Source organism: Dicentrarchus labrax, unplaced genomic scaffold (assembly GCF_905237075.1).
Source record: "Dicentrarchus labrax unplaced genomic scaffold, dlabrax2021, whole genome shotgun sequence".
Taxonomy (NCBI): Eukaryota; Metazoa; Chordata; class Actinopteri; family Moronidae; genus Dicentrarchus; species Dicentrarchus labrax.
The window spans coordinates 21,971,767-21,986,394 of NW_026136720.1; the positions used below are offsets into that span (position 1 = coordinate 21,971,767).

At 38.9% G+C, this 14,628-nt stretch overlaps 1 protein-coding gene and 1 long non-coding RNA gene across 2 annotated transcripts in view; one reads left to right on the top strand and one right to left on the bottom strand.

The window, feature by feature from the left end:
• The window catches only part of swap70b (switching B cell complex subunit SWAP70b), a 30,248-nt gene extending 19,687 nt beyond the window's left edge, over positions 1-10,561 (top strand). The window contains exons 9-12 of the mRNA XM_051381860.1: positions 796-962; positions 4,156-4,354; positions 5,231-5,327; positions 8,454-10,561. Of these exons, the coding sequence (XP_051237820.1) occupies positions 796-962; positions 4,156-4,354; positions 5,231-5,327; positions 8,454-8,572 (582 nt within the window). The 3' untranslated portion in view covers positions 8,573-10,561. The remainder of the gene's footprint in view (positions 1-795; positions 963-4,155; positions 4,355-5,230; positions 5,328-8,453) is intronic.
• On the bottom strand, positions 7,584-8,448 carry LOC127352948 (uncharacterized). The gene is made up of 3 exons (XR_007881212.1): positions 8,416-8,448; positions 7,739-7,910; positions 7,584-7,652 (listed from the first exon to the last, which is right to left on the bottom strand). It is a non-coding gene; the product is annotated as an uncharacterized LOC127352948 (long non-coding RNA).
• Positions 10,562-14,628: the final 4,067 nt, after the last annotated feature.

Below are 14,628 nucleotides of genomic sequence, written 5' to 3' on the forward strand. Positions count from 1 at the left end.
GACTTAAAGCCAAGACACGCTACTGCTCAGAGTGAACATCATTTAAAGCTGGAACTGAAACTTGACAGCAGACGAGTATTTGATGTGCTCACTACACATTTTATAAATACAGCTGATGATGTGGTGATTCTATGTGCTTTGCCGTTTGGTTGCAGCTGTAGACACATACTTGTTACTGTAATATTCATTTGGTAAACATAACCATCCAAAAAGCATGAACACTGTGCTTCAGTGCCTCTGCTGATAACATCTGGACATGCTCAGTGCACAGCATGGATGTGGTGTAGTAGTAGATGATGTTTATCATCCATTAGTTGTTTTCATGTAGAGGCACTTTGGTCACTGTTGGTTGGCCAAACAAGCAAAAATATTCAATTTATAGTGAAATCAAATTTTAAAAATGTTTAGTATTTTTGCTTGATAAATAACTGAAACAATGAATTTTTAGAATTCATCATTCATTATATGTTCATTACCTAGTCGTCTCTGTGCTGATTCTTTAATACCTAAATCACAATGCTGATTAATCACAGGCATGTGTACTTTTGTCTACAATGTGTGTACTTTACACCTGCTATCACAGTGCTGAAGAATTAGCATGGAGCACTAGAACACAAACTACCTAGTATATAGGCTGGACTGAAATAGTCACTTTAAGGGTCAGCTGATGAACGAGGCAGCGTTTGAAAACCTGGTGTATTCCTTCAGGACCACTTCATAAAATAAAACCATTCAACAGGAGTGTTGATATTAATTTCCAGATAAAGTAGTTCTCTGTATTTGCTGCTTCATCAGGTACGGCAGCAGGTGGAAGAGCAGGTGGCCCAGAAGTCCACTGAGCTGGAGCAGTACCTGCAGCGGGTTCGGGACCTGGAGGACATGTATGGTAAACTGGAGGATGCTCTGGAGGACGAGAGACGTGCCAGACAGGATGAGGAGGCCGTCCGCAGGCTGCAGGCACGGTCAGTCAACACAAAGTGGAGGAGGGAAAAACACAACACAAAAACACGCATCAAAAATGCATCATCAGTCTTTGGGAAGGAACAAAGGAAAAAAATAGGGTTATGTTGGCGTCTTTAAATGTACTTATGTACTCAACATAACAAAGAGCTGCTGTAATGTGAGGAGTGGTTAAAGTACACACATTCTTTACTCAAGCACAAGTACAGATACTTGTGTAAAAGAAGACTGATTAAAGTATTTTGCTCGAGTGTAAAAGTAAAAAATACTCTCTTGGTTTCTCTAAATTACATTTTTACTGGTTGTTTCTGCACAAAGCTGAAACGTCAGATAGTTTTGAGTCTCCCTCTCCAGTCTGTTTCTTCTTGGTATGTCGTCGTGCCTTTTTGTGTCATGTTATCTCTGTCATGCACGATATCTGCATATCTGCATGATATGCACCAGATTTGATGTTGGGAAGGCGTGCATGATGCAAAACATAATAATAATAATATTAATAATAATAATAATAATAATAATAATAATAATAATAATAATAATAATATTATTATTATTATTATTATTATTATTTGTAAATCCCCTCAAATGCATTAAAACTATAAGAACAAGTGTGTTTTGAAAATATAAGGAGTAAAATGTACAGATATTTGTATAAAATGGGCACAGATACAAAAGTAAAGCACAGACACCTGGACAAAAATGTTATCTGTGCAAATCCGAGCCCAACAGAATCCAAACTAAAAGGACTACTCTACTATTTCTACTCCACTACAGTTCAGAGGCAATTATGTTACTTTTTACTCCACTATGTTTCTTTGATAACTTTAGAGATTTTATTGATCCCATTGGGAAATTCACCCTGCAGTCAGCTGTACACATTAATGCATCAATCATAACCCAATAATGTAATATAATATATGTTCTTCTGAATGGGGATATTCTGCAAAATCAGTACTTTCACTTTTGGTAATTTACGGAAATTATGATAATAATACCTTTTGTACATTTACTAGTAAACTTTTAACTGCATGACTTTAGTTGTATATCTGCACTGTAACGCTTTAGATTACAGCCCGCAACCAATTTACTTCAGAGTTACGACGTAATCTTCTCTGTACTAATGGTGTAACAATACAGTACGTACCAGTACATATATGTAGGTACTGGGGAACAGCATTCTGGATTATTCTGAGAACTTATACTGTTGTTGTTTTTTAATTACTGGGTACGTATTCTGTTATTACAGGATATGTATGATCTACTGAGGACCTGTCAGTGAAGATGGAGTGATGAGCCTAAATAAAGTTGATGTCGTTATATATTTAAAAATAACCTTAGTACCAATATAATTAACTTATCACTTGTGCTTTGTGTAACCAAATGTTGTGCTGAGCACAGCCTCCAAGGAAATAAATACAAATATATCAAGATAAAACACAAGCTATCCCAATGCATATACTGTTTATGTTTAATATAGCTACTGTGTGTATGCATTGTCCATCCATGTTTTAAGGAAAGTAAAATCAACACAAATAGTACCCAGTAGATAAAAAGAAACCTACAGTAGAAATACTCCTGAACCGTTACCCTCTTATTCCATGACTTCACACCTTGTTCCCCAGTACCTACATATCACTGGTACATACTGTACTTTTAGACCGTTAGTACAAAAGATAACACCATAACTCTGAAGTAATAATGCTGTATGTTGTGGGCTCTAATCTAATCTAAAGTGTTAACTGTAATTTACAAAGATCTTTCAAAGATTTCTTTCAGCACTGCATATCATCTAACAGCCCGTCTAAAGGTTTGCAACTTCACAATTCTTGTGAAAACCACACAAACGTGACCCTACGGGTGCAACTGGGTTCAGATTAATGTCACATTTTGATGATGTACCAAGCTGCTAATAGCTTTCTGTTATCAGCCAATGTGTAAACACCTCAGGTATGAGACTGTGAGGAGTTTACTTTATATTCACAGTGTAGTTAACCATCTATGGGAATCCTTTAGCATGAAACCTTCTGCTCCTGTTTTTTTTCTTTACATGCAGCCAGACATTCAACTACTGCTTCCTTCTCTCCACCACATTTCCCCCGTTGTCCTTCCTTCCTCTCTGCTGACATTTACTTTCCACTTCAGGTTTGACTAACCAGCAGTGAACATGTCAGCGCTATTGTACTGACCTCTAAGCTTAAATTAAACCACTGTGCAATAGCTGCAGTAGGTAAAAAAAAACATATTAAAAAGGACACTGCGTTGCTGACTTGGTAAACCGAGCAATTACTCTCACACTGTAACACACTTGTTAACACTCCATTTGGGTTGTTGAGTATGGCCGCAATAACCATCAGAGTAGGAAAATAATGTTTCTAAACTATTTGCTACATCTTTAACTCTAATCTGCCCTTGAGCTCAAGCCTAAAAATCTGTGATTGGCTTTTGACATTGTTGTACTATTCACATGAAACTTAATTTAGTGAGGTAGAAGACTGGAAACTCCTTGCATGGTGGACTGCTTGGATGGAAGCATTTAGTAAATACATTGCTGTCTATTAAAGCTGCAATAAGTCATTTATGTAAACATATTTTTTTTGTCATATTTGCTAAAACATTCACTATTTCCTCGCAGTAGTACATGTGAGGGATAATCTGTGGAAAAAACGGGTTCCTCTGGTGATGAGTCAGTATTTTGAGAAAGTTTCTCATAACAACTTACAGAATCTTTTTTTCTGTCACATTGGTGGAAATGGACGTCCACAGTAGTTCAATTTATTTGAACGTATCTTAACTGATCTGAAAAACACACAATAATAATGGCACTATAGCACCACCTGCTGGTGCACCACCTGCTGGTGCACCACCTGCTGACACACTGACATGCTACAGCCATCTCCATTTACCATTCATTTATACATTAGTTGCTTTATTTAACTAAGACTGAAGAAACATTTCTTGCATCATCTTTCATACAGTTAGATATTATTGGTTTATATTATTTAATACATTACATTACTTTAAATGTCTCTAGGCTGTTTTAAAGTTTAAGACCTCAAATGTTTTTAGCAGCTAAAAACGTCCCCAATGAGAAATCAAAAGTGTTTGTGAAAAAATGAGGAAAACGTATGTATGCACACATGGTGCTCAATATAGGTTACTATATACCTCACCCATGGTAATGTCTGTGTGGAGCAGGTTACTGGAGGAAGAGGCCACAAAGAGGGCAGAGTTGGAGCAGATCCACCTACGGCAGCAGCGCGCCATCTCAGAGACAGAGGCTGAGAAGCAGGAGCTGGAGAAGGAGCGCCTGGCCAAGGAGAGCGCCCTGCAGGCAGCCATGAAACAGCTGGACCAGCTGGAGCAAGAGAGACAGGGGGCGCTGGAGCAGTATCAGGTCAGCAGAGAGAGAGAGAGAGAGAGAGAGAGAGAGCTGGTGGCTGGCAGTCAATTTACAGTAAACTATATGACAGCATGGCTCAGTAGGAATCTGCAGACTCCTCAGTGCAACAGGGCTGATGAGCAAACCTGGGAGTGAAGCTGCACATAACCATTTTCAATATCCATTCATCTATCAATTATTTGAACAGTAGTCATCTAGTCTATAAAAGGCCAAAATGACAAGAAATGTCCATTGCTGGTTAAAGGAAAACGCCTAGATTATCACCAACAAATCTCAAAATGTCCTTCCAGCTCACTGTTGATGTTTTGAAACTCAGAGTTCAGTTGAGTTAGCGAACATCAACAGTGAGCTGGGAGGAATTTGTGCTGTAGCAAAATGAGGGAGTGTAACTTTAACAGAGTACATGGTAAGAAAAGCTATGCAAAATATTTAACAGATTTTTCTGAACACACTATTTTTGTTCAACGCCAAACCCAAGATACATCACACTCACGCGGACCCATCCCAAAATTGCAAGGCATATGACTAACTATAAATGGGGACAACAAGTATGGAATTTAGTGCTGCAGCTGCCAAAAACAGGCTACAACATAATCCTTGCAGGCAGTTGTGCACCGTCAAAGTACGTCCATTAACAGAGCTCGCTACTGACCGACTCAGAACAAGGAGGTTAATACTGATTAACTGATTATTGTTCATACAGTATATCAAAAAGTGCTGTTCTTAAATATGATAATAATTGGATTGTAAAAGAAAAAAAAACACCTTGCCTTGTATAACTGTGTTGTGTGTTTTTTTTTTTTGTGTGTGTGTGTGTGTGTGTGTGTGTGTGTGTGTGTGTGTGTGTGTGTGTGTCCTTGTGTGAGCCAGACAGTGATGAAGAAGCTGGAACATGCAACCAATAACACCAAGACCTGGAAGCACAAGGTGGCTGAACATGAGGGCTTGTTACGACTCATTCAACCAGGTAACTGCAGCACACTAACCACTGTCTGTCTGAGTCACCCATCTAACCATCTTTGTGAGGATCAATATCAATGTTAGACTGGCCGGGGGACTATTTGAGGGATGTTTGTAGGATTAAGGTTAGATTTTCATTGGATCAAACTAAATTTTTGATTGGGTATTTTGTCAGCATTCTGTATTTGCCACTCAATAGCAAATGGTAATATAATGTACTTTGATGAACTCATATCACTTTTAAATAATAGTCACAATGGTAGACATTTCCGTATCACCTTCAACATAAGTCTGGATTGAACGCTGTAATGTGAAGACCACAGCAGCACATGGTTAAATATGTACAGAGAGAGATTAAATGTGTCTTGTTCCATCTTTTAAAATAACTGTGAACAATTCATGATCTTCAATCCCTTCTGCAAGAATAAAAAAAATTCAATTAACTAGGAAATACTGTAAAGAGTCACAAAGAGCTTCCAAACAGGAACCAAGTCCCAACTTATCTAACTAACTCAGTACTTGTCCTCTGTCTTTATTAAACAGACAACAGAAGTCGCTCTCTAATAAGGTTAGGTGATGAAATTGATGCAAAAATGTATCAGTGGATTCAGTGTCAGGGCTGCAAAGTCAAAACAAAGTAAATGTCTTACCATGACTGAATGATAAAAAAGCTTTATCATACAGATGAAGACAGCCATATTATGTATTCAATGTCTAAAAAGCATTAGCATTAGTAGTTTTCATTGTTACTTGTGGACTCAAATTGCATGGCCACATGGCTTGCGGCTAAAGCTAGAGCTGTGATTTTGACTTGCTTGCTAACATACTCCCCAAAAGGACCTGAGATAGTAACATTGACCAGAAAGCGTTGTTAAAGCCAGGCACTCCCACATGGATTTGAACCTGATACTTCTTATTGGATAGAACAGATGTGTTGCACACACCATAGGAGTTAAGAAGTAGCTTTCTCACCACGCTCAGCCAGTTCAATCCCTTCACACTCATTAAACACTGTCGCAGCCACAGTGTTTATCACGGTTAACATTACTGTTTGTCAGTCTTAAATATCTTGTTAAGGTTCCACTATAGCACAGTTATTTGTGGGCCCACGTGTTGTTTACTGTCACTGAAGAGGAATACATTATCGTTCATGTACAACGACATCTCTCTAACTGTGCAAAAAGGAGACATGAATGGCTCGATCTCTCACAATAATATGTGTGACCTCTCATCATTGCTCAGCTTTAAAAGCACCAAGGGAAAATATCAGTGAACACTTGTTTATTTTTTTATTATATTATTGTATTATAAAAACAGCATTGTTCCTTTTTAGATGTTTTACTGACTGCACAGGAACTAATGAACTGGCACCACTGCACTGTTATTGAGGTTTGAGGTGACAGACTTGCTGAGTGACTCAAAGTGTTATACTGGTTCACACTGAAAATAACAGACATGGAGGACCACTGACCACAAAATAAAGTGCGCGTCAGTGAGGTAGACAGTTTGAAGAGAAATGGAGTATCTCTTTGACACATTATAATATTATCTGACATTATTTAAAGGAATGAAATACTACATAAAATGATACACATTTTCTTTTAACAGATTTTTAGGGAGTGATTTGATTTGTCCAGCTTTGAATGCATTTAGTACAGTACACCAGTATATGGTTTGCTACATGCACAGTGCTAAGCGTGTTACCAATAATAATACCATTGGTTTTTTTTTTGTAACACATTTAATCTGAGAGTTTCAGATTAAATCCTCTTGAATGCTTTTCTCCCCTCTAAAGCAACAAACTGACTCCTGCCATGAATAAATTTAATGGCGCCTTCGTCCTACTGATTTCCCAATGGAGTTCATTAGTGAAATTAGTCAACGAGAAATATCTTGACTCTTTTTAAACCTGAGACTCTCTCTTGTCATACTCTCTCAGCCAACTATGTACAGGCTGGTCCCTCAAAGCAGGTCACAGCCCAACAAACAGCAAAAAAAGTTGGAGGAAGAAAACATAACAATGAGATATCTGAATTCCACAGATAGTTTTGCCTGGAGGCAAAATATTAAGAATGTTGTTTACTACAAAGTTAAATTACAACTTTAATGGAATTAATATCAGTCCGTCCAAACTCTTTAGGGAAAAGAAGGTTGAAGAATTTAAAATGACTCCACACACTACTTCATCTGTTCTGAGTAAAACTGTGCTCAGTTGAAACCTCTAGAGGCTAAAGTGCAGTTATGTGAAGTAATTGAAGCATTAATGAATGCCTTGTCAACATAAGTAATAGCACTCACCTTTGTTCCTCAGCCACATAACATATAGGAGGGTCTATTGGAAGAAATGGTACATAAAATTCATGTGTGTTTTCATTAGTTTATAGTCACCTGAATATAGGAATTGTTATAGTTTGTTACCTTAGAATGAGCCTTTTATATTTACAGTCACAGGTCGCCTTCCATGGAGTCCGCCATGTTGAACCATCGTGTTTCTACAGTAGCCCAGAACGTACAAACCAAACTGGCCGTAGATAAGGTTTTTCCCGGCCACCGTAGTTTCTCCTTCATAATTAACAGCCTGTTCTCATTCCTAGGTCGTCAAATACAGATGTGAGTGGTGTTCAGTTGCAATCTGAAACACTGCCTGATGCCACTAAATCCGACTGGTCTTTTAATGGGATGGGAGCCACTGGAGTATTTTGGATTCATTAAAATATTAAGGAAACTTATGATGAAACTTAAAATATGAGTTATATGTATCCAAAACAAGTGCAAACTCCCTAAAAACAATAAGCAGCCACAACAACCATTTTGACATGAAATAGCAGGGTAAACAGAGTCACTGTGCTGCTATGGGTGCATGTTGGCTCACTGGAAAGGCACTGCTACACTAAATGGAACAGAGCCTACTTTCATTGGTAACACCTGTGTTTACCTAACTATTTCATATCAAAATGGCTGCTGTGAAAAAGGTCTATAGACTTGCTATACTTGCATGCAGACATTCAAACCAAAATCAACTGCAACACACAACAAAATAAGACATGTTACATTTTCCAGAAGTAAATAGTAACTCAAGAATCAAATATTCCTACCTCCATGTTGAATAGTCTCCTGTCCCCCCCCCCAACAGGTTCCAAGGGACAGCAGCTGATCACCAACTGGGGTCCAGCAGCCTTTTCTGATGCAGAGCTCAATCTGAGGGAGAAGCAATGGCAGGAGATGAAGAACCAGCCGACCCAGGCTCAGTAGAGAACCCTGAACCTTGAACATGTCAGAAGAGAAGAAGAGAGAGGGCTGCTGGGATATACTGGCTAGTAACTGGATTTTCAGTGGAAGCAAAAAGTGAGATTTAACTATCAGTAATTTTATGTTAAAGGGACATTAAGTAATGAATTATCGATATCCCTTTTATAAATTCTGCTGTCCAGTAGGAACCAACACCGATGGTATATTTTTGAACAATTCACTGTCATTGTAGGGCACCATATATAAGGGAGCAGTACAGAGACTCGTGCATTATGAGGATTAAGTTCACTAATTCTAGCAGGGATCCAACACAAATACTAAGTGGAGAAGCGATAATGCAAAGACAAATGCTGGAATAATAATAATAATAATAATAATAATAGCTCTGCTGTTAAGATTTGTCTCCCTTTTGTTGCTAAATGTTTTGATTGCTGTGTCAGTCATTCGGTCTTATAACTGAGCAGCTAAAAATGTAGATTAAAGTTGTTTAAAGTCCAATGAGTAGGGAGATTTCTTTCCAAAACTGTCAAATTAGTTGTAGAGGCAAGAGTTCACGTGGCAGTTGGGTCATTAATATTGATCTCTAACCCTAACAAGCCCCACAGTACATTATACAGTATGTTACAGTCAAAATAACTTTAAATAGTGCCATAGCCATCTTAGTAGTTTAGCTCTGATCCAACATTCACCCAGCACTAGCTGACCGAATGAGGCACCAGTCCTAGTATACCAGACATAAAGCATACGGCAACTGGATCGATTCACTTCATTAACTTTAGACCATGTGGGCTCCTGTAGGACCAACAGCCAGCTCGCAGTTTAAACTACCAGTCTGTTGTATACAACACTTCACTGTCTATGAACAGTGGACCATTGTTAAAATCAAAAAGTCAACATTATACATAATTTAAATCTATTTTATGATGTGCAGCTTATTAAAACTCATGAATAGAAAAGAGTGAGCACCACTACCTTTAATTATTTTCTTCCACTTTGTCCTGATTGTGGATTTGTATCTATGAAATGCACTACTTTTGACCAGAGTCTGATCTGTCCACCCCAAACTGTTTGAGCATGTTTTAGGTTCAGGCTGTTGTAAAGTTAAGAGCTGGTGAAGTTGTAAGATCTACTACTACTTTTTCCTGTGACTGTTTTCCTTTCATCTCTTTAGGACAATTTTTTTACATAAAAATATAAGGGATTTTTGTACATATTTTAACAATGGTTTGTGTTTTGTCAAAGTTTGTTTTTTTTGTACTAAAGGTAAAGACCCAGTGTGTAGGATTTAGTGGCATCTAGTGGTGTAATTGCAGATAAGAGCGCCCTTTCCAGGCAGGAAGGAGAAACTACAGATGCCATGTAACTTGCAAAAATTTTGATCTACAGCCAGTGTTTGGTTTGTCCTTTCTGGGCTACTGTAGAAACATGGCGGTTCAACATGGCGGATTCTGTAGGAGAGGACCCACTCCCTATGTAGATAAAACGTCTCATTCTTAGGTAACTTTTCAGGTGATTATACACTAATGAAAACATACCTATGAAGATTATATCCTACTCAATGTTACACACTGGACCTTTAAGCTGCATGAAGGCAGCATCAGTAGCAACTAAGGATGACATGTCTAATGTTAAGTCAATGATGTTTAACCAAGTTGTCTTCTAAAAAAACCAACCTGAATTGAAAAACCACGTACGATTCACTATCTTTTATCATCAAAGTGCTTTTTACTCCAGTTTGTCTGACCTAACTTTATATTCGTCTAATGAACTGGCTCTTAAACATTTCCTGCTTGTAAACACTGTTTCAGAAATAGGGCATTTTGCCAAAGTCTCACTCCAACCAAGAATGCTAACATTTGTGCTGTAGCCATCAGTGCCTTTCATATCGTCATGAGTGAACATTGTAATTTCCTCTTTGTTTTTATATATATATATATATATATGTAAAAAGCTGAAAACTGAACTATGTAATAAAACATTTGAATAACTCTATTGACTGTATTTTCTATCGGAATGTAATAAATACAAATGAGTCCAGTACACTATACTACTACACACAACCATTCATAGCTAGTGCACAAAACCACAGTTCACCAGAGGGTGCTAGAGTGCCACAAACACCACATCACTACAGATAGCTGTTACAGAGGTACAGTGCTTCTGATGGCAGCTCTTACTGTCCAACTGTAGTAAAAGTGTTAAGTGGAGATCCTCTGGGGACAGAGAAACTGACTTAATTTCCAAGACTTCACTGTCTAGACTAGAGCTTCCATTTTTCTAAATAAAGCTGATCATTGTTTTCTGTCTAGTTATGTATGATACAGACAATATCATTAGGATAATGTGCTCTGTAATTGTACAAATGTGTAATTCAATTGTCGTCCTCTTTTTGTAATGTCTTGTTGATAAAGACTTGAAGTAATGAAACATTCCTGACATTGCAAGTAATTAGACAAACCTGGGCTGAACTCTAATTATTATGAAACTAAGAATTTTGGAGGGTATTTGAAATGTATGAAATGTATTAGTTTCAGTGTGTTTGATTTTTTAATCATCTACAATTTAATTGTCCTACTATGGACTAGGGTGGATGATAATTATCATGTACTTACATTCAGTTTAATCATGGTACCAATACCACTGATCTTCTTTCCATATCAAAAATATATATTTTTTTAAACAAGATGTTTTATCATTGATTAAATCAGCTAACTGATGAATGATAATGTTAATAAGAATACTACTGAAACAATTAGTGAAATCAATTAGATGACTGATGAAGTTTATTGCCAAATTATCAAGAAAAACACCAAACATTCTGTAGTTTGGGATTCTTAAACGTGACTATTTTAACATCTTTGGGTTCTGACGTCTCTGAGAAAACTGTGATGGGCATTTTTCACGGTTGTAGACTTAATTATTATTACAAAGAAATATTAAGATTATTCAATAATGAAAATAATTGTTAGCTACAGGCATTCACAAAGTCCCACCACACATTCGATGAAGGCTTTTGATAACTGGTTCTACAGATACTTTACGGACAGTTTCACAAAATTGAGGCTTTATACATAGTGACAACGCGTTATAATGTCTTCCAGAATAATACTGTTATATAACATCATTGGGAAAATCATGATGATGATTTCATTTATGCTGTAAAAACCTACCTGACCATGATCTGTATTAAAAAAAAACAGATTGAGCAATGAGCAATAAGCAAACCAGAGTACTAACAGTTGAATCAGGTAAAGTGAGACTGTAGATAACATGAAACAAATAAAGCTGCCATTCAAAAACGTTCCTGTGATGAACTAAGCAAGTACGTTATTAGACTACCTTACGAAGGCTAATTCAAACTGAGAATTAACTGCAGGTTCTACTTGACCATGACCTGACTGTCACATAGTGCTTAACACACAATGAGACTGTAATCCTGACAAGATTCAGTATGTGTCGACACTTCTAGAATCACACAAAAAACCCCAACAGTATCTAAACGTTATGCAAAACAGACCACCTTGTAAAATCTCCACTTTTAGATCACCCCCCCCTCAAAAGATCCCCAACTAAGTTAATTCACTCCATCCTCCCTCTGTATCGTGCAACAGTCGTTAATTTGAGTGAGACGGGACAGACCAAACAAACACATACAAAATACGTTCCCAAAAATGTGCGGTCCAGATGCGCTCGGCACATACCACAGCTGCACTAACATTGCTTTATGCAAGAAGATGGCCTGTCATTAACGCCAAGTGCCGTGCCGGATGTGATCCGTCAACCCCCCCCCGCCTACCATCCCTCCCAGCTCCCCCCTATAACCCCCAGCAGCGTCTGTATCCCATCATCCCTCTCTCTTTTAAACATCCTCGCACTCATCAGCCTGAGGTTATGAGGCTTGTGGCACGCGTGCCGCATTCCTGGGAGGTGATGCGAAACAGAAATGCATTAAATTCCCGATCTGGAATCCATCGCAGGGGGTGTGTGTGTGGATGGGGGTGTGGAGTGGGGGTTAGTTTGGAAAATAAAGACAAGGCAGGGTTAAGGGGTCTCACTGCCCCCTCGAGTACGACAGCATCTGAATTTACAAAGTGTCTGAAGGCGTCTGAGGAATTCAAAATATATAGGGTTTGAAAGTTTTAGGAATTCTGGGTGTTTACAGCGAACTGGGTTCTCGGGAGCCCAGGGGCCTGTGGAGGTTTACGGAGCAGAGGGGTACTCTTGAGACAGTAAAATAAAATGCCTGCAGAACATTTAACTTCCTTCGCAGTATCGCATATGACAATTCATTCACCCCAGGGGTGTGATACGGCCATATTAAGAGTTAAGGGAAAGCATCTGGCAAGAGAGTAGACAAAAATAGCATATCACTGCATCTTCACATTATAGATCTCTATGGAAGATTAAAAGGTCCCTGGAGAATTCCTCTAAGGGTCAACGACGCAAACAGATGTCCTCCTCTGTCTCATAAAAATGAAAAACACAGAAAGTGAGTCCAGAGAGTGAGGAATCAACAGCAGCATTCCACTTCACACCAACTACAGTGACTAGTACTGTAAAGAGCCTCACTCTCAGTGGAATTTCAGCTTCAACCTTACTTCACCTGTATGTCATCCCTCTTGTCCAGCAGCACATGTTTCTCCGCATCGCCCCCCTGACATTTCACAACATCACATTAGAGCTGGATTTGTGTAATGTGGGACTTAAACCAATGACTGAAGGTTTTAGTTTAGAGATTTCGTGAGGTTCAAGGGTGCAAGGAGACGGAATTTGGGACAAAGGATCTGGCTCCAATCAGCGCATCTGACTCTGCACCCACAGGAAGGCCGAGCCCGAGGCCACAGTGGGGAAATCAAACCCATCTTTTTCAATTGTTCATTCCAGATATAAATATCTTCTGACAATGCAAAGAGCCAAGCTAAAGGTGAGCCGTGTGCCACTCTGACCTCCTATTTGTATTTTTACCCTCATGGGTCAGAGGCTACTGTGGATACATGTAAAAGTACATCCACATACACACTTTCCTACTTTAAATCATATGCAAATGCACACACATACATACACACACACACACACACACACACACACACACACACACACACACACACACACACACACACACACACACACACACGAAAACACACCTACATGCATGCACAGTGGCTGCACCTGGATGCACACACACATTCAGATGCATATGTATGAATGCCGCATGCACACATCCACACACCCAAAAACTCATAAATGCAGTAACCCACCCATACCTAAATGTGCTACAATGCACGACACACACGGATACACAGAAACACACACGTGTGCACAGACATTCCTTTTTAATACAGCCTGATATGAACTGTAATGAGGCAGCAGCGGGGTGACTGGTTGCCTATTTGGTGCTAGTCTGTGAGGAATGTTTTACGTGACAAGACAGAAAGACTTCAAAAGTCAGCATCTCATCCTCTTCTTACCCCATGAACACAAAAGAATGTGTGGCAAGGCGCAAATATAAAACACAAGTGTTTCTGTGAAAAAAAAACCCCCTGCAACCCCCATGGACTGTGCTGCACTCCCGCCAGCGCATGAAGTTACTCCTTTTTCAGTTGAAACGGTCTGACTCATGACTGAGCCAAGTTTGGAGCTGGCCCCCTACCAGTGCATTGTTTACCGACATCCTACTTAATTGCACAGAGTATATGAAATCATGCTAAAAATACCTGAGCGCAGCAGGCTTAAAGGATGCAAGTCAACGAGTCAGCAGAGCTCTTTTTTTCCAAGTGAAAGGTGCCTGAAGAGGCGATGCCGAGGGTAGCGTTACCTGCCCACTGCTGTCATTATCCCTTTTCTGAATACACATCCTGTCTCTTGCTTCGGAATAAGTGTGTCATCAATTTAAAACTGATGTTGCCATTCATGACCACAGAGCAACATGACCTTCCTTTGTTCTCCTGTCAAAAAAAGTAATATGACTCAAACAAGGGAATGGCACCTGATTTCATCATCATCATCATCATCATCATCATGATCTTCTTGTAGCGAAGACACTTCACCACTCCACCTCC